This window comes from Entelurus aequoreus, linkage group LG13, assembly GCF_033978785.1.
Source record: "Entelurus aequoreus isolate RoL-2023_Sb linkage group LG13, RoL_Eaeq_v1.1, whole genome shotgun sequence".
In the NCBI taxonomy this organism is placed as follows: Eukaryota; Metazoa; Chordata; class Actinopteri; order Syngnathiformes; family Syngnathidae; genus Entelurus; species Entelurus aequoreus.
In genome coordinates, this window is record NC_084743.1 from 44,540,341 (window position 1) to 44,560,532 (window position 20,192).

General features: G+C 36.3%; 1 protein-coding gene across 1 annotated transcript in view; it reads left to right on the forward strand.

Annotated features, from left to right (window-relative positions):
* Positions 1-20,192, forward strand: part of LOC133663433 (alpha-2-macroglobulin-like) — a 113,580-nt gene that overhangs the window by 36,941 nt on the left and 56,447 nt on the right. Inside the window, exons 6-10 of the mRNA XM_062067890.1 lie at positions 237-257; positions 12,778-12,943; positions 13,015-13,099; positions 19,244-19,382; positions 19,750-19,867. Coding sequence (XP_061923874.1) covers positions 237-257; positions 12,778-12,943; positions 13,015-13,099; positions 19,244-19,382; positions 19,750-19,867 — 529 coding nt within the window. The remainder of the gene's footprint in view (positions 1-236; positions 258-12,777; positions 12,944-13,014; positions 13,100-19,243; positions 19,383-19,749; positions 19,868-20,192) is intronic.

The window sequence follows — 20,192 nt, forward strand, 5'->3', positions numbered from 1 at the left end:
GTATTGTAATGTTGTTGTCCAATGTTAATGACTTTATTCCCCTTTCGCTCCTTTGCAAGTGATGTATTTGAAACATGATTTGTTCATGTATTTTTCTTCTGACATGTTGCAAACAAACTGCTACTAAGAAAGCCACTATAAACAACAAACACTCCAAAAAGAAGCCATATTTGTAAATGTATTTATTTTAAATTTTTACAGACCTAAACTAATATTTTCTTTCTTTCTTTTTGCAGTACAACAGCATTGGAATTGAGGTAAGATTAAATTCAAGTATAAATATGATTGCGTCACTTCCTGTCAATGAGAAAGGACGCAAAAGAGAAAGACTCCGCTCTTGCTACCGGAGTTTTTTGTTAAATCTGAAGATTTTGACCACTGATTTGCGATCACAGCCACAGGAGAGTACCCTGGCATCTTCAATCTGATTTTGGTCAGTTGAGAGGCACTGAAAGAAGGCGAGTTGGGAGAGCCGTTAGCCTCAAGCCAAAGGCGCCTTGCCGCAGTTCAAAGCGGTTGCCTGGCAACCAAAAGCTACGGCGAGTTTACAGCTGTTTTAAAGTGATCCCGACGTCGCAGAGTGATATAAGTTGACAGGCTGACACCTCAAATTGATCTCTGAACGGCGCAAGATACGAAATTGTTGGAAAAAACAAGTTAAAGTGCCTCAAGTCGCTAAAAAAGCAACTGCCGTTAAGACACAAGCAAGAGGCATTGACGTCAGTGACTGCCGCGATGCGAAAAGGTAAAGGAAAGATTGAAATCCCGAAACCTTCGGGGTCAGCTGATACAGAACACAACTGGGAACAAGATTTGAGGTTGGACACAGGACATGATGGGAATCAAGAAGTGATACTACAAAAACTTGAAGAAATGAAAGAAGAAATGAAAGAAATGAAAAAAGAAATGAAAGAATAATTGAAAGAATATCTGAGAAAAGTAACAACAGAACACAAACAAGATGTGAAAAGTCTGCAGGAAAATATAGAAAATCTGCAATCTCAGAACAACAGAAGAAATAATGAAGCCACTGAAATGGGCAAACGAATGAAGACCCTTCAAGAAGACAACAACATGTTGAGGAATATCATAGATGAAATGGATCAGGACAAACGAATGAATGATATCATCGTGACAGGGCACCGAATTAAACCAAGATCCTATGCGAAAGCTGTGAATAATGAAGGTGAACCAGATTAAATGGATATGATCTCAGCAGAACAGCAAGTGGTCAACTTTCTGCAATCAAAGGGAATTGAAATTGACATTAATACCATCGAAACATGCATCCCACTGAACGGAAGAAACAACAACGCCACTCCAGTCGTGCTCGTGAAACTCGTAAACAGAAAATCTAAAATGGCATTGCTGAGACAGGGACAGAAGCTGAAGGGAACAAATGTGTACATGAATGAGCATCTCACAAAACGTAATGCTGGAATCGCCAAGAAAGCACGCGACTTGAGAAAGCAGGGAAAAATCCAGGGAACTTGGAGTGCCAACTGTAAAATCTACATCAAGGTGAATGGAGGTCCAGAAGCAAGAGTAATTGTTGTCCATGACATCAAGGACCCGGACAATTTTTAAAGTTTACACAGCTACCACAACAACGATGATAATGGACTCTGACAGAAAACAAACACCCAAATTCAGCATCGACACTACTATGTTCCAAGGGACGACTAAACAAGAGGACCTACATTCAGGATTGCATCCACCTACACTTATTGAGATTATTGAAACAACATTAAAGATTGTTGAACAAGAAAATATGGAACTAAAAAATTTCTGCAACAAAGATTACAAAAACCAGGATTTGGAAAATGATATAGATCCAGATACTAATTTTTTCTCCCACATCAGTAATAATTGTTTTTATTATACAGATGATCAATATAATAGCAACATTACATGCGATAACAAATTGTCAATTATTCATTTCAATAGCAGAAGATTGTATGCAAACTACAACAACATTAAGAACTTTTTGGAACACATCAACGAACCATTCAAAGTGATTGCTGTCACAGAAACATGGATTGATAATAAAAAAGGAATAGATTTAGATCTGGAAGGATATGAACTAAACTACATCAACAGAACCAACAAAAATGGAGGAGGAGTAGCTGTGTACGTGATGAAGAACCTGAACTACAAAGTGGTAAAAAACATGTCATTTGCTATAGATAATATGTTAGAATGTATAACCATTGAAATGTCAGGAAAAAAGCAAAAACATTTTCATCAGTTGTATATATAGATCACCTAAGTCAAGTATAGAAACATTTGAAGAATGGATCAAGGCTACTTACATGGATAATGGTCAAAGAATAATTTTCTTATGTGGTGACTTTAATATTGACTTATTGAACCCTAACAAGCAAAAGTCTATTGATGACTTCATTGATACAATGTACAGCATCAGTTTATATCCAAAAATCACAAAGCCAAGCAGAATCACAGCACACTGTGCCACGCTTATTGATAATATTTTTACCAATGAGTTTGACAATAACACTACAAGTGGTCTACTTATAACCGACGTTAGTGATCATCTGCCAGTTTTTACAATATATGATGGACACTACAAGAAGAACATGGAAGACAAAAGGACATTTTGAAGACTATGCACAGAGAAGAGGATGACTGCTTTCAAAATTGAGCTACAAAAGCAAGATTGGGACAATGTGTACAATGAAAAGGAGGTTGATGAAGCATATGAACATTTCTTAAACAAGTTCATAATACTTTATGACAGACATTGTTCATGGATACAGCTCAGTAATAAACAGAGAAAGAATAATCAACCATGGATGACAAAAGGATTAAAAAATGCTTGTAAGAAGAAGAATACACTATATAGAGAATTTATAGCACAAAGAACTATAGAGGCAGAAATTAAGTACAAAAAGTATAAAAACAAGTTAACAGACATACTACGATCATGTAGAAAAGAATATTACAGTGAATTATTGGACAGGAACAAAAATAATATGAGAGCAACATGGGGCATCCTCAATAGCATTATTAAAAATGGCACAAAGAGGGACTACCCTCAATACTTTTTAGACGGAAATAAAAAAAATGACAACATAAAGGAAGTAGTTGAAAGCTTCAATAATTATTTTGTAAATATTGGACCAAAATTGGAAGAAAGGATTCCAGACCCAGTTCCAATTGAGGACTATAATGATACCATAGAGCGAAATCCCAACTCCATGTTCCTCAGTAATGTGACACAGGAGGAAATAGTTACAATCGTTAAAAAATGTAAATCTAAGACTTCAACTGATTGTAATGGAATTGATATGGAAACGATAAAAAAGGTTATAGAAGAGATCTCAAGACCATTAATGTATATTAGTAATCTATCATTTCAAACAGGTACATTCCCAAACAAAATGAAAATAGCTAAAGTTGCACCAATTTATAAGAATGGAGATAAACATCAATTTACAAATTATAGACCTGTTTCTTTACTTCCACAATTTTCTAAAATCATTGAAAACTGTTTAATAACAGATTAGAGAGTTTCATAAATAAAAATAGAATACTCAAAGAGAACCAATATGGATACAGAGCTAATGTCTCAACTTCAATGGCTTTAATTGAAATTACAGAAGAAATTACCAATGCAATAGACAGTAAAAAATGTGAAGCAGCAGTTTTTATGGATCTAACTAAAGCATTTGACACAATTAATCACAATATTTTAATCAAAAAACTACAACGATATGGCATCAGAGGGTTAGTCTTAAACTGGATAAGAAGTTATCTAACGAACAGGAAACAATACGTGAAGCTAGGCGAACACATGTCTACAACGCTAAATATATCCTGTGGTGTACCTCAGGGATCAATATTAGGACCTAAATTATTCAATCTCTATATAAATGACATTTGTAAAGTTACAAAAGATTTAAAGTTAGTATTATTTGCGGATGATACAACAGCGTTTTGTTCAGGAAAGAACACACAGGAGATAATACAAATAATAACAGAAGAAATTAACAAATTAAAAAGATGGTTTGACAAAAATAGATTATCATTGAATCTCAGTAAAACTAAAATAATGCTATTTGGTAATAGTAGTAGAGAAAGTCAAACACAAATACAAATAGACGGAATAGAAATTGAAAGAGTAAATGAAACCAAATTTCTAAGTATAATGATTGATGATAAATTGAACTGGAAATCTCACGTAAAAAATATACAACATAAAGTAGCAAGAAACACGTCAATAATGAATAAAGCAAAACATGTTCTAGACAAAAAATCACTTCATATTCTCTACTGCTCACTAGTGTTACCATATCTGAGCTACTGTGTAGAAATATGGGGAAATAATTACAAAAGTACACTTCATTCATTAACGGTGTTACAAAAAAGATCAGTTAGAATAATACATAATGTTGGATATAGAGAACATACAAATCCTTTATTTATTGAATCAAAGATACTGAATTTCCACGACATAGTGAATTTGCAAACAGCTAAAATTATGCTCAAAGCAAACTATAACCTGATACCCAAGAATATACAACAATTCTTCTCAACAAAAGAGGAGAAATATAATCTTAGAGAAAAATGTAATTTAAAACATTTGTACGCACGTACAACACTTAAGACCTTCAGTATATCAATATGTGGAATTAAATTATGGAATGGATTAAGCAAAGCAATCAAACAATGTACTAATATGATCCACTTCAAGAAACTCTTCAAACTTAAAGTGTTTACAAAGAAGAAGAACCATGACAAACATTCTCAATTTATTTCATCCATCCATTCATTCATTCTTAAAGTAATCTTACTTATCTCATCATATGAAATATGACTTACTTCACCAATTATTATTATTAAATTCTTACTATTATTTATTTATTTATTTTTATTGTGATTACCTATGGAGTTTATTGTGAATAAATTGAGAACAGGAAGTGAACAAAAAAGTTTCAGCAACTGTTATGTAAAGAAAAGGGGTAGGATTAAATAAGCTCTGCTTCTTCCTACTCCTTTTCGAACATGTTGAAAAGAGAAACTGGAAATTGTGATGTATCATGTTGTATGCTTGCATGTTCGAAATAAACTCTAACTCTATATACTGAATACTATATTTTAATCTTGAACGTGAATTAAGGCGTTGCTTCATTTGTGAAATCACAATTTACCACAATTGTGACTAACATGATATATGGCATCTCTTGGGTCGTGCACAGTTTTTGATTGACAAACATTGTGGCGGAGGCATAGTGACATGCCTCACTTATCTTACTAAATGTCAGAAAACAATAGTAAGTTCAATCAATCAATCAAAGTTTACTTATATAGCCCTGAATCACAAATGTCTCAAAGGGCTGCACAAGCCACAACGACATCTCACATCAGGGCAAGAAAAAACTCAACCCAATTGGAACAACGAGAAACCTTAGAAGGGACCGCAGATGTGCCCCCCCGGGTGACCGTTGTAGTGGATGCCGAGTGGATACGGTTAATAGTGTAACAGTCCAGTCCATAGTGGGGCCAGCAGGAGCACCGGAAGCCAGTGCAGGTGAAACAGTATAGGCGTAATATGATAGAACTTTCTTGATCTTGTCAAAAGTCTAGCAGGCTTATTTTGTACCAACTGAAGTCTTTTAATGCTATACAAAGGGAGACCCGAAAATAATACGTTACAGTAATCGAAGACGTAACGAACGCATGAATAATGACCTCAGCGTCGGTGGTAGACAAAATGGGATAAACTGTCGCGGTTTTACAGAGATGAAAGAAGGCTGTTTTAGTAACACTCTTAATGTGTGACTCAAACGAGAGAGTTGGGTCAAAAATAATACCGAGATTCTTTACCAAGTCACTTTGTGTAATTGTTTTCTTGTCAAATGTTAAGGTCGTACTATTAAATGGGTGCCAGTGTCTAGCAGGAACAATAATCAGCATTTCTGTTTTCTTAGTGTCAAAATGCAAAAAGTTGCTTGACCAAGAACCGAAGCCCGTGGAACTCCCCACGTTACCTTAACATAGTCCGATGTCACATTGTTATGGGAGACGTACTTCATCCTGTCAGTAAGATAGGAGTTAAACCAAAAAAAGGCTAAGTCTGACATACCAATACGTGTTTTGATACATTATTATAGAATGTTATGATTGACGGTATCGAAAGCAGTGCTAAGATCAAGTAGCAGCAACATGGATGACGCATCAGCATCCATAGTTAGCAATAGATCATTAGTCATTTATGTGAGGGCTGTCGCCATAGAGTGATTTGCCCTGAAACCGGACTGAACGGGTTCACAGAGATTGTTAGACGCTAAGCTGCTGTGCAACAATTTTTTTCAAATATTTTCAAGATAAAGGGAAGGTGGGAAACCGTCCGATACTTTACCATGAGGTCAGGATCAAGGTTAGGTCTTTTTAGCAGAGGATGAATAACCTCTTTTTTGAATGTTAAAGGAACAGTGCCAGAGGAAAGTGATAAGTTAATAATTTTTAGCATTAATGGTCCTAATATTACAAACAGCTCCTTGATAAGTTTCCCAGGAAGTGGGTCAAATAAACATGTAGTTTGTTTTGTCCCATTTACAAGTCGCAGAAGTTCCTCTAATATTAAAGAGATTATTGGAGGTCAATATCCGTAGTACATACATTCGTATCTGCGCTAATTGAACCTATTTGGAGCTTGGACGCGTTATCTTTAATCTCTTTTCTAATGAGTTTAATTTTTTTATTTAAAAAATTTCATAAAGTCATCAGCCGAGTGTGTGAAGCTACCGGGGGGAGTTCCTTGTTGGGTTAGCGATGCTACTGTACTGAACAAATATTTAGGATGAGGCGAATGAAATTGGAGTAGTAATACGTTTTAGCTAAGGTAAGTGGGTGTTTATAAGTTATTAAACTATCACTCCAGCTTTCTACATGATAGTTTAAGAGCTCTGGTTTCTTCTGTAAACCAGGGGCTAAGCCTTATATGGGCCTTTTTTAGCTTTCGTGGTGCTATACTATCAATGGCATTGCGCAGGGCATCGTTGAAGTTGTTAGTGAGGTTATCGATAGAGCCCACATAATTTGGGAATGGTGCCATTACCGAAGGCAGTAGGCCAGCAAGAGTCATAGTTCTGACAGGATTAATGTTGCGGCTGCTAAAGCAGTGGTTATTAGTAGCTTGTTGACAATGAATCAGAACTTCAAATTTTATAAGGTAATGATCGGACATTACTTTAGTGTACGGGAGTACCATAACTTTGGAGGGGGTGACACCCCAGACAAGGACTAGGTCTATTGTATTACCGTTGCAATGCGTGACTTAATTTATTATTTGTGTAAGACCACAGCTATCAATTATAGTCTGCAGTGCCACACACGGAGGGTCTGTTAGGGTATTCATATGGATATTAAAATCCCCCATTATAATTATATTATCTGTGTGCGTCACTAGATCAGCAACAAACTCTGAAAATTCACTGATAAAGTCTGAATAGGGCCCATGGGGGCGATAGATAACAGCCAGATAGAGAGGTAGCGGTGTCGCAGACCTCATAGTAAGCACCTCAAATGATTTATATTTATTACTTAGGTTAGGGCTAAGGTTATGGTTTTCATTGGATATTAGTGCGACCCTTCCACCCCTTTTAAGGGGACAGGCGATATGTGCACTTGTATAGTTAAGAGGAGATGCCTCGTTTAGCAGTAAAACTTAATCTGGTTTTAGCCAAGTTTCGCTGAGACCAATAACGTTAAGATTGTTCTCTAATGACCTTATTAACTAATAAGGTTTGGGAGACAATTATCTGATGTTTAAAAAGCCCATATTATAGGTTGTGGGCTGTTTTGAGGCATTTTTGTTAATTGTATCTGTAGTACTGATAATATTAATGTTACGTTTATTTTGTGTAGTGTGCCTTAAATAATTTCAATCACATCTAGGAATAGATATGATGGGGATCTTGAGATTATTTGCTTGGTGCTGCCATAGATTTAGTCATTAGATTTAGTCATAAATTGCCACCTCAGTAGAGTGCATGTTCAACTCTGGCATAGTCACTACAGAAAAAGCATGTGAGTAATGTATTATTGTACGAGAAATGCTACGTGTTCAGGAATTTTCCAGCATGACGTTGGTTAGTTCTACCTTAACTGACTCCTCACCCGGACTAACAGACACTGTAATTGCCTGTGTCCGAGCTTGCTCTAGTGTAGTTAGTCAAGCTTGACTCAAATAGTAGTCTATATTTCTGGAAAGAGTGATGGTGCCTTCCCAGTTAGGGTGAAGGCTGTCCCTCCTCAGTAAACCCGGTTTACCCCAGAAAGGGAGCCAATTATCAATAAACGTTAGTACCTGTTCCGTACAAAAACTAGCAAGCCACTTGTTAAGCGAGATTAATCTGCTATACTTGTCATCATTGCCTCTCGCGGACAGGGAGCCAGAGACAAGTACTCGATGCCGGGACATCTTTCTAGCGAGATTACAAGTCTTAGCTATGGTCCTCTTTGAAATCTCTGACTGTCTCATCCTAGTGTCATTGGAGCCGATGTGTACAACCATGTTAGCGTAGCTTGTGGTGCGATTAGCTTGTCGTACGTGTTTACTAGGCCTGTTGCGAGTCAGCTCCCTAGACTAGCTTCAATGTCAGGTGCTTTGGCCCCGGGATTACACTTCAATTCAATTCAATTCAATTATTTATTTATTTCGTACTTGGATGTGTACATTTCAACAACATTTCAACAATCTCACATACCTTACTGCATTCAATACACAGCCATGTCGAAAAGGAACAGGATGAAGAAAATCTTATATTTCCTGCCCCTTCGCACAAAAGAAACATTTTCTTGGTATTTCTTTGCCGGTAGTGCATTAGAACATCCAATGCAACAAATCAATACAAAACAATATATCACATATGCACACACAGGCACCCACACCCACACGCACCCACCCACCAGGGGCGTAGACTCTAGAGTAGTAAAAAAGGCTACAGGACATGTATGACCCAGTTGACAAGAAAAGTTATTGTTGCCTAAAACTACAAGTTTGTACCCCTACCCAGTGCACACACTCATAGAAATTAATAGAACAAACAATCAATGAAAAGAATAAACAAGCAAGATAAGTTGAACAAAAAATAAACAAACAAAACAAAAACTGAAAAAATAAGGCAATCACTCAAACCAAACAAACTGAAAAAGAACAAGGCAATCATCCAAACCAAACAAACTGAAAAAGAATAAGGTAATCATTCAAACCAAACAAAACTGAATAGAACAAGGCTATCATAACAAGGTATCATTCAAACCAAACAAAGCTAAGAACAATGTGATCATTCAACCAAGGATCCATAGTGCATGTCGATAAAGAAAAAAAAAAAATGAAAGGAAAGCTAGACTATACAATACCTACAGTCATGTAGGATAATGTAAGCGTTGTTTTTTTTGTGTGTTTATTATTATTTTTATTTTTTATTTTTATTTTTTTCCCCTTATTTTTCCCTTTGCGTCCCTTTTGTCAGTGCTCATATAACATCATAGTTCTGTTTTTAAAGACTTTTTTTAATTGAAATGTGTTTTTACATTGCTTTATTTCATTATGGAGAGAGTTCCAGAGTTTTACTCCCACCACTGATGTACACATTTGTTTTGATGTTGTTCGTGCAAGCTGATGCTTAAAGTGCCCTTTCCTTCTTCCTTCTTTTTCTATTAAAGTGAAATTTTTTTGTAGATTTGTTGGTAGCTCTTGACTACTAGCCCTGAACATAACCAATAATGTCTGCTGCTCAACTAGTTCATAAAATTTGTAAAGTCCTGAGCTAATAAATAATCCATTTGTGTGCTCTCTATAACCTGTTTTGTGTATGATTCTGATCGCTCTCTTCTGAAGGAGGTACAGTGGCTTTGTGTTACTCTTATATGTACTACCCCATATTTCCACACAATAATTGATATAAGGCAGTACAAGTGCACAATACAGTGTACGCATTGCTTTATAATCTAATACATCTTTTACCTTATTTAATATAAATATACTTTTAGCCATCTTTTTTCTAACATGTGAGATATGCGATTTCCAACTAATATTATCATCTAAAATCACTCCCAAAAATCTAATCTCAGAGACTTTTTCAATGCTTGTTCCAGCTATTGACAGTACAATATTTTCAGGCTTTTTTCTCTTACTAAAAATCATGAACTTAGTTTTTTTCAAATTCAATGATAATTTGTTAACGTCAAACCATTTTTTGAGTTTGACCATTTCCTGTTCCATACTCTTTAGTAATTCATTTAAGTCATGTCCAGAGCTGTAAAAGTTGGTATCGTCAGCAAATAATACAAAATTGAGTAATTTTGACACATCACAGATATCATTTATGTATAAAATAAATAGTTTCGGTCCCAGAACAGACCCTTGTGGAATTCCACACTTAATACTCATATTTTCAGATGTATTAGCAGCATATTGTACATATTGTTGTCTGTTATTCAAGTAGCTATTTAACCAATCTAAAACTATTCCTCTCACACCGTATGAATGTAATTTGGATAAAAGGATAGAGTGATCGATTGTGTCAAACGCTTTCTTAAGGTCTATAAACACCCCTACTGTGTATTTCTTACTATCGGTGGCTGTTGTTATGTCCTCAATTATGTTCATCACAGCAGAGGCAGTAGATCTGTTTGAACGAAATCCATACTGGCTCTCGCTCAACAACTTGTTTTTTTCAATAAAATGGTCTAATTTTTGTACAAATATTTTTTCAAGCACCTTAGAGAATTGGGACAGAAGTGATACCGGTCTGTAATTAGTAAACATGTGCTTATCCCCATCTTTAAAGAGTGGAATAACCTTTGCTACCTTCATTCTATCTGGGAAGGTCCCTGTATTGAAAGAGAGATTGAAGATATAGCAGAGAGGCTCAATGATGCAGTCAATTGTCTTTTTTACAATTATCATATCTAACCCATCATCGTCTGTTGATGTTTTGTTCTTTAATTTATTTACAATTGTTATAATTTCATTTTCACTGACTTCTCCCAAAAACATTGACTTAAGTACTCTGCCTCCACCTCCCAACCCATTCTGAAATGACCCATCATCATGTTTTTCTATATTTTCTGCTAGTTTTGGACCTACGTTTACAAAAAATGAGTTAAACTCATTTGCCACTTCGTCCATATTTTTTATTATCTTTTCTTCTTTTACAAAGTGGTTTGGCGGGCTGATAGGTCCCGGTGTGCTTCCCATCACCTTTTTCAATATGTTCCATGTTCCTTTGATATTGGCTTTATTTTTTTCTAACAAGTTACTATAATAGTCTTTTTTGGCTTGTCTCATTATTGTTGTCAACCTGTTTTTATAAACCTTATATTTAATTTCTGCTGCATTTGTCCTAGATTTTAAAAATACCTTGTAAAGTCTATTTTTCTTTTTACATGCATTCTGTAGTCCCCTTGTGATCCAAGGAGTTTCACTGTAATTGTCCTTTTGTTTATATAGCATATTTGGGCAATGTTTTTCATACAGTGATAAATATATATTTAAAAAAGCTTCATATGCATCATTTACCTCTCCTACATATACCTCCATCCAATCCCTTTCAAGAAGGTCGCTTCTAAACATGTCAATTGTCGCTTCGGTTCTTAATCTTTTCCTTACATATTTGTGGGCTGTTTCTTCTCTCTCCCTGTTGACTTGACAGTCCCCCTCATTGATTTGGCACTCATAAGTAAAAAATACAGGTAGATGGTCGCTGATATCATTAACTACCAATCCACTCTTGATTTTGTTTTTTTCTACAACATTTATAAAGATATGATCAATCAGTGTGGCGCACGTTGTTGTTATTCGACTTGGTTTGGTGATCAACGGATATAATCCTTTACTATACAGTACAGTACTTAATTATGGCTGGTTTACTAAACTGTATGTTCTGGGGGATGGAGTCCCCTATGACTAAGATGTGGTGTCCGGTAGACTGGGGTGTAGGACTAGCTAAAGGGTTAAATCTTCTATGCATCTCAACCGGTTCACCGTGGCTTGAAGGTCGCTTAGGGCTGCTACAAGTTGGGCTAGTCAACTCGCTACAGCTAGCAAACGTGTCCATGGCGTCTAAAGTTACGAAATTACTCTGCTCTAACTGGCGGACAGGGTCCTCTAGTAGGGCCAAACCTATCTATGAGAACGGTTCACGAAGAGCAGGGAGCCATACTTGCGTTGTTTCTTTCACCGAGTCGAGTTCTTGCTGTCTTCGGAGCTATATGCAAAGGGTGGCATCAGCGTGACGGAGCAGATGCCTTCAGAGCATAGTTGCGTTGGATCGCGACTGGCCTAGCTTCCTTAGCTTAGCACCTAGCTAACTGAGAGAGGGGCGCTGAGACAGTGTGTGGGTGCTTTTTAAGTTTGATAAGACTACTAAATATGATTGAGAAGGAATAAATAAATCTGTAAAACAATTAGAAACACACAGATGGAAAGATAATACTTAGCTTTTTCGCGGCAGCAGACTGTTCCGAACGTGACGTCACTTTTTTCACTGGACTGTTCACCATTGTCCAAACTAATAACTGTCATAACTTCAATGATGCAAAAGGGATTGGCTTTGCAGAGATCAACAGTAAAAGTAAAAAATGAGAGCAATCCTGTAAATGTTGGTACAAATTCTCACCCTAAGGATCCTTTGACATTAGGGGTTCTACTGCATTTCATTACATAGTGTAATGTATTTTCTGGTGACACACTGTATAGTAGGTATGTGGTAAATCTATCGTTTTTTTCCCCTTTCATGTAACAAGGATCCCAACAACAACCGCATTGGACAGTGGCTCAACGAAACCTCCAACAGTAAAATATTGCAGCTGTCTTACTCTTTGAACTCAGAGGCACGGGAAGGAGTCTACCAAGTCATCGTGTCAGTGAATGAACAGAAAACATACCAGAACTTTAAGGTGGAGAAATACGGTAATACATCATTCTTTTACATTTTGTTAATTTGGAATGATTAATAATTAACTACAATGATTTGACTCTAGTTTTGCCAAAGTTTGATGTAAAAATAGAAGGAGCGGACAAAGTGACAGTCATAGAGGATGACATCATCTTTGACGTGTGTGCACAGTAAGTATCAATATTAAAGGTCTTAATGTGTATTGTAGATGTTCCAAGACTATTGATGTTTACATTTGAACCGATATGGTACCAATTTCCAGTACTTGCGAATTGATACATGTACCCAACAGGAGGGGTGTAAAAAAAAAAAAAAAAAAAAGGTTTTTGAACGAACTGCGATTCTTATTTGTAGGGATTCTTAATCGATTTTAAAAAATCCAAAATCAATTTATTTGATCTTAATCTGTCCTGTCCAGCCTCTCAGGCAAATCATATTGTTGATGTAGATGCCCATATCTGCTGTACAGATTTACTTTAGAAAAGAGAAATATTGGATACTTCTCTTGTGGCCTTATTTGTATTTGACTTTATTAAATGTTTGAGTAGAATTATGGATGGATGTTAAACAAAACCAGTTTCTTCTAAGTAATATAAACATTTATTGGAGTTGTTCATCTGTTTTATAGATTAATGTAGTTAATCATAGAACTGGCACCCAATGTTATTAAAAAAAAAAAAAGTATTGATTTTTAATTGAGAATCATTTTGAATCGAGGATTGATTCTGACTCAAATTGTTATCCCCAAGAAACGAATAGAATCATGTGGTGCCCAAAGATTCACAAACCTCCTCAACAGTAACAATTTTCGGTACTTTTGTGTGTTCATGTGGTAATAAATGTTATTATGTTTAATGATAAAATTGTTAACATTTAACAGTGAGCCTAACTGTGCTATCCAGTTGTTTTTGTTATCTTACATTTCTGAGTCAAGTGCATTTGTCAGTATGCATTCATTTCAGTTTGTCCTAGGTGTGGTGCCATAGTCAGGAAGAAGACTTTGCCATTAATTTGGATGCGGCAGTCTTGTCTTTTGCCATGTAAGATTGCGAATGCTAATCAGTAACATATATATGGCACAGTCAATGTAAATTAGCATCGCGCTAATGAGCCTTAGTTTTAAGCACTTTCCACCACGCATACCGTATTTTCCGCACTATAAGGCGCACCTTCAATGAATGGCATATTTCAAAACTTTGTTCATATATAAGGCGCACCTATGCATCCATTAGATGGAGCTGCGCTAAAGGGAATGTCAACAAAACAGTCAGATAGGTCAGTCAAACTTTATTAATAGATTACAAACCAGCGTTCTGACAACTCTGTTCACTCCCAAAATGAATAAACAGCTGTTTTATTATTTTCCCCGAGGTAAAGTCAGTGACGTGGTGTTTTGTTTATCTTTTTACAACAGCAAGGTATAACATGTAGTGCAACATTTATATCACATAGTGGAGCGGAACTTTTCCCTGATTCAATAAACACGTAAAAAACAGGGATACTGTTACAGTAAATCAAACGTTAGTGCAATCACAATATAGCAACACTCGAAATAGTGCAGAGCAATAACAATATCAATAACTCAACGTTGCTCAAACGTTAATGTCACACAACACAACACACAAAATAAACATGTAAAGCTCACTTTATGAAGTTATTCCTCATCCACGAATCCCTCGAATTCTTCTTCTTCAGTGTCCGAATTAAACAGTTGAGCGGATACGGCATCCAACATGCCCGGTCTCGTCGAAGTCGTCATTAATCGAGTCAGTGTCGCTGCTGCTCTATTCCCGTGTTCTACTGCGTGACTGATCGTCTTAAGTTTAAACTCTGCGTCGTAAGCGTGTCTCTTAATCAGAGCCATTTGGGGTCTTTACATAAACAAACAAATGGAAATCAAAACAGCACGCCTCGCGAAGTCATATATCCCAGCATGCACCGCGCGCTTCTTCTTCTTCTACGGGGGCGGCTGCTTACCGTAGGGGGAAAATGAAGACGGGGGAAAATGAAGTCGGCGGCTGCTTACCGTAGTAGTGATTGATTGATTGAAACTTTTACCTGTTGGAGGCTCAATATTGGTCCATATATGGAATTCTCTTTACAATGAGATAAAAGACTGTAAAAATATATTCCAATTAAAAAAATATATATAAAGACAGAACAATAAGATCACATGGACATCCATAAGTGTTTACATTTTGCTTTATATTTATTTTACTTATTTTTTGCCTGGTTTTGTATTTGTTTTGTATCATCCCGTGAGGTGTATATTATTTTTTATATTATTTGTTTTTATTTTATTTTTTTGTTCGGTTTGTACTTCATGAAGTTTTGCACTTGTTGTGTTTTTTTTGTGTTTTTTTGTTTGTTTTCATTATATTTGGATGTAGTTGTTGGTTTATATGATATCCATTAAGTAAGACTACGTATTATGTTGAAGGGGGCAGGAAAATATAAGATTTTTCTTCATCCTGCTCCTTCTCAGGCATTAGTGTGTAAATGTATAATTGAATAATTGAGATATGTGTTTATCGATCAAAGATGCACATCAATGAAAGAGATTAAAATATATATATATATATATATATATATATATATATATATATATATATATATATATATATATATATATATATATATATATATATATATATATATATATATATATATATATATATATATATATATATATATATTGGTCCGTATATAAGGCGCACCGGATTATAAGGCGCACTGTCAGCTTTTGAGAAAATTAGAGGTTTTTAGGTTCGCCTTATAGTGCGGAAAATACGGTACTTGGTTTGTTGCCAAGTAAATTACAAATTATACCAAGAGGCAGTCCGCTACAATTATGGCTGTTTGCCAACCAAGTATTTGAGCCAGTGCGGAGTCTGCAACAGGACGTGATGTAACACTCAAATAGGGATGGGTATAGAATTAGGTACTTTATTCTGTGCCAGCCGAATTACGTTTGTTACAACGGGGTACCGATTCGCGTAAAATCAAACAGGACCATATTTGTATACCTTTTGTCGTACCTAACGTCACATCCAGTGACAGACTCTGCACAGGCTCAAGCACTTGACGGGGCAAACAGGTGCATTTTCACTGCCTCTAGGTATTGTTACAATTTTCCATGCTAACAAAGCAAGCATAACTAATACACAGCGCTCAAAATTAAGGCTCCACTTTTAAAATATGTTAGCTTAATGTTAGTTTACATTGGATATGTCAGATACAGGCTACAGATTAGTATGAGTGATTTTACATGCCAATTTCAACACCTCCAAATTTGCCAATCATAACTACAGCTAAGATGCTTTTTATAATCAAACAATTGGTGTGTAATAAATATTTGCAGGATAAACACTTTGTAGGGCTCAACAAAAGACCAGACTGACACATTTAATTTAAAGGGGTCATATTATGTTTTCTTTCTACATATAAAGAATTTCCTTGTGGTCTACAAAACATGTACCGTATTTTTCGGAGTATAAGTCGCTCCGGAGTATAAGTCGCACCGGCCGAAAATGCATAATAAAGAATAGAAAAAACATATATAAGTCGCACTGGAGTATAACTCGCATTTTTTGGGGAAATGTATTTGATAAAACCCAACACCAAGAATAGACATTTCAAAGGCAATTTAAAATAAATAAAGAATAGTGAACAGGCTGAATAAGTGTACGTTATATGACGCATAAATAACCAACTGAGAACGTGCCTGGTATGTTAACGTAACATTATGGTAAGAGTCATTCAAATAACTACAACATATAGAACATGCTATACGTTTACCAAACAATCTGTCACTCCTAATCGCTAAATCCGATGAAATCTTATACGTCTAGTCTCTTACGTGAATGAGCTAAATAATATTATTTGATATTTAACGGTAATGTGTTAATAATTTCACACATAAATCGCTCCTGAGTATAAGTCGCACCCCCGGCCAAACTCGGAAAAAAACTGCGACTTATAGTCTGAAAAATACGGTAATGGTGGTTCTTTGGTCAAAATGTTTAATAGTTTGTGTTATGCAGATCATCTTCAAACTGCTTTCTGACCGTCTCTTCAAATGCGCTGTTTTGTGGGCGGCCTAATTTGCATTCCTTCAATTCGACTGCGTTTCTTCCTGTCAGCCATGTTGTAGTTTTTAGCGTTTTCATATTGAGTCTACTAACAGAAATAAGTTGGAACTAAACACTAGTTTGTATTAAAAGTGGCAACAACTGAGGATGCATATGAATGCACAAGTCAGTCTGCTCTAAAATAAGAGGATAGCGAAAAATAAAGGAACTTACTGACCACAATATCGGACAACAATTGCAGACTCGCTATTACAAACAAATTCAAAATGGCTCGTTTGGAGGAAATATAAAAGGCCGCAAGATTTTTTTAGAAATATCTCTGCCAGGGCTCTATGGTTAGATTTCAAACTTTCGGGACGTATGCGGACCCTAAATACACAAAAACAAGTACCAATAGTTAAGGAAAATTGGTGTTGCATAATAAGTCACCCTTAAAGGCAAAGACTACTTCATGAATACGGCAACACACCTAGGAAAAAACAGAAGTGAATGCATATTTGCAAATGAGACTGAGAAGTGTAAGAAAATATAGAACAATTGGACTGCACAGTTATCAGCTCACTGTTAAATGCTAAATAAAAAATTTGCATTTTAATAAAAACAATTTACATTTAATATCACATGAACACACACAAAAGCAGTGGTGTGCCGTCAGGGCCAGCAAGGCCTTCTCTGCTGGCCTAACATAACCAGAAATCATGATCATAATTAAAGATACAAATATTTTTTTTATTTACTTTCCCTAAATATCTAAAATTATTCATATTCTCTTCATGTCATATTATGCTGCTTCCAGTGCTGTTGTTTTTAGTTTTAGTTTGTATCCAATCAAAATTTAGCTATCTTATGTTGCCATGCTGTACCAAATCTGCCAGACGCCTTCAGATTTAGCAATGCAGGCGTCTGTGCACTGTAAGTGAACGGGGACATACAGTGATAGACAGTTGCGACAGCCAATCAGATCACGAGTTGTTGTCAGTAAGGCCTTCTAGATGGCCTCACGTTGAACGTGACATTTACGCGTCCTGTGATTGGATACGTCATTGGGACTGTTAGCAGATGAATTTGAGAACACATAGAGTTGAGAGACAGTTGCGATAGCCAATCAGATTGCAAGTTGTAGACAGTAGCTGCTTTGTTACAACTAAAAGTTGTAAACTCTTGTTGTTAAAGTGTCATGCTTGTCATTTAATAAACATTGTTACATGTGTATTTGTCGCTATCATGTGGTCAGAGCAGTGAATATATCTTTGAGAAGTGTGTACTTTGAATCAAACTTTTTTTAAGTTGCATAAGCCAAGCAGAGTAATTTACGGTGTAAGTTTTAATTGCTGATGCGTTTTAATAGATTTTTAAATATGCCAGAATAACCCGTTTTGTATACGATTGATGTGATTCAATTTTCAGTAGGGTGATTGGTTGCTGTATAGTATTTCTCCAGCAATTATCATGTGGTGACATCAATTACGGTATTTTGAGAGGTAGTCATTGAAGTCGGAGATCACTTAAGGCCTAGGTGGGAAACACACAGCCCGCCACTGCACAGAAGTACTGAAAATTGGTACCGTTGCACTTGACTCAGTAGTGTGAGAAAAACAAAAACTGGACCGCACAGTTATCATAATCGGCTCAATGGTGAATGTTAACTTAATATAATTAGATTCTATTTAAAAAGTTTACATTTATTACCGCATGAACACACACAGTAGTACTGAAAATCAGATACCATGATTCCAGGTACGGGTATCAGTTCAAATGTGAAAGGTACCCGCCCCTACATGCAACCTAGATATCGAAAATGTATACCGGTAGATTTTACGCGATTTGGTACATAACCAAATTCAGTCGGGACTCGGTACCTCTAAAAGTAATGCATTTTTATACCAAGTGCTATCTAAGACCCCTGCAAATGGAGACAATGCAAAAAGCAGACGCGCAACAAAAATCCAGATTTTTGACTGTTTAAACCCCATAATATGCTTAACACATTAACTTCAGTTACAGACATACAGTATACCTGTATAGTATTGTACTTGCAAAACACGTAGTTACACAACAACAACCCCCCCCCCCCCCCCCACCACCCGCATATAATTTCATCAAACTACTTTATACTTAATTTAGACCTAATGTAGTGTCAAATTATTTGATTATAAGTTGGTGCATGATTGCCTTCGCTTTAAAAACACGCTAAAATGTTTTTCCTTTGTTTACGATCCCTAGGTACACATATGGACAGCCTGTGCCCGGCACTGCCACACTTAAGGTGTGTCGACCGCTCTATTCCCATATTTATTCCTCTTATGACAACCCAGATGGCGTCCCTGACATAGAACCTCCGTGCTATGAGGACACAAAGCAGGTAGAGTAAACAATAGTACAGCATCCCCGCTAAAAACAAGTTTTACATTTCCCTTTTGCCCACCCAGAATACATTTTAATGCGATCATGGATGAAGTGGTTAAACATGTACTCATGGTTTTTTTTTTGCATTTTTCGGTTTTATTAGTATTACACTTAACCTATTAGAACCCATGGTGTCACCAATACTTTAAATGCCCATACAGTTTTGTGCTGGACTTTAACTCATTCCTGGGTTAAATTATTAAAGGTCGTAAAAGTACACGTCTGTTTTCCATTCATAAAAAATCGCATTAAAACCCCTGCTGAGAAGAGAACACATTACTGTGAGGTTTATACATTTTAAACAATGTCATTGTACTTTCAAGACCAACAAGACCGGCTGTGCCACCTTCACTGTGAAGATGTCCACTTTCACAAAAGTTGGCCAAAAGGCAGCTCAAGATACACTGGATGTCCATGCTGAGGTGAAAGAAACGGGGACAGGCAAGTATTCATCTTCATACACTATATTACCAAAAGTATTGGGCCATCTGCTTTGAATCACATATAAACTTGAAGTGCCATCCCATTCCTAACCCATAGGTTTCAATATGATGTCGATTCACCTTTTGCAGCTATTACAGCTTCAACTCTTTTGGGAAAGCTGTCCACAAGGTTGCGGAGTGTATTTATAGGAATGTTCCACCATTGTTCCAAAAGCGCATTGGTGAGGTCACACACTGATGTTGGTGGAGAAGGCCTGGCTCTCAGTCTCCGTTCTAATTAATCTCAAAGGTGTTCAGGTCAGGACTCTGTGAAGGCCAGTAAA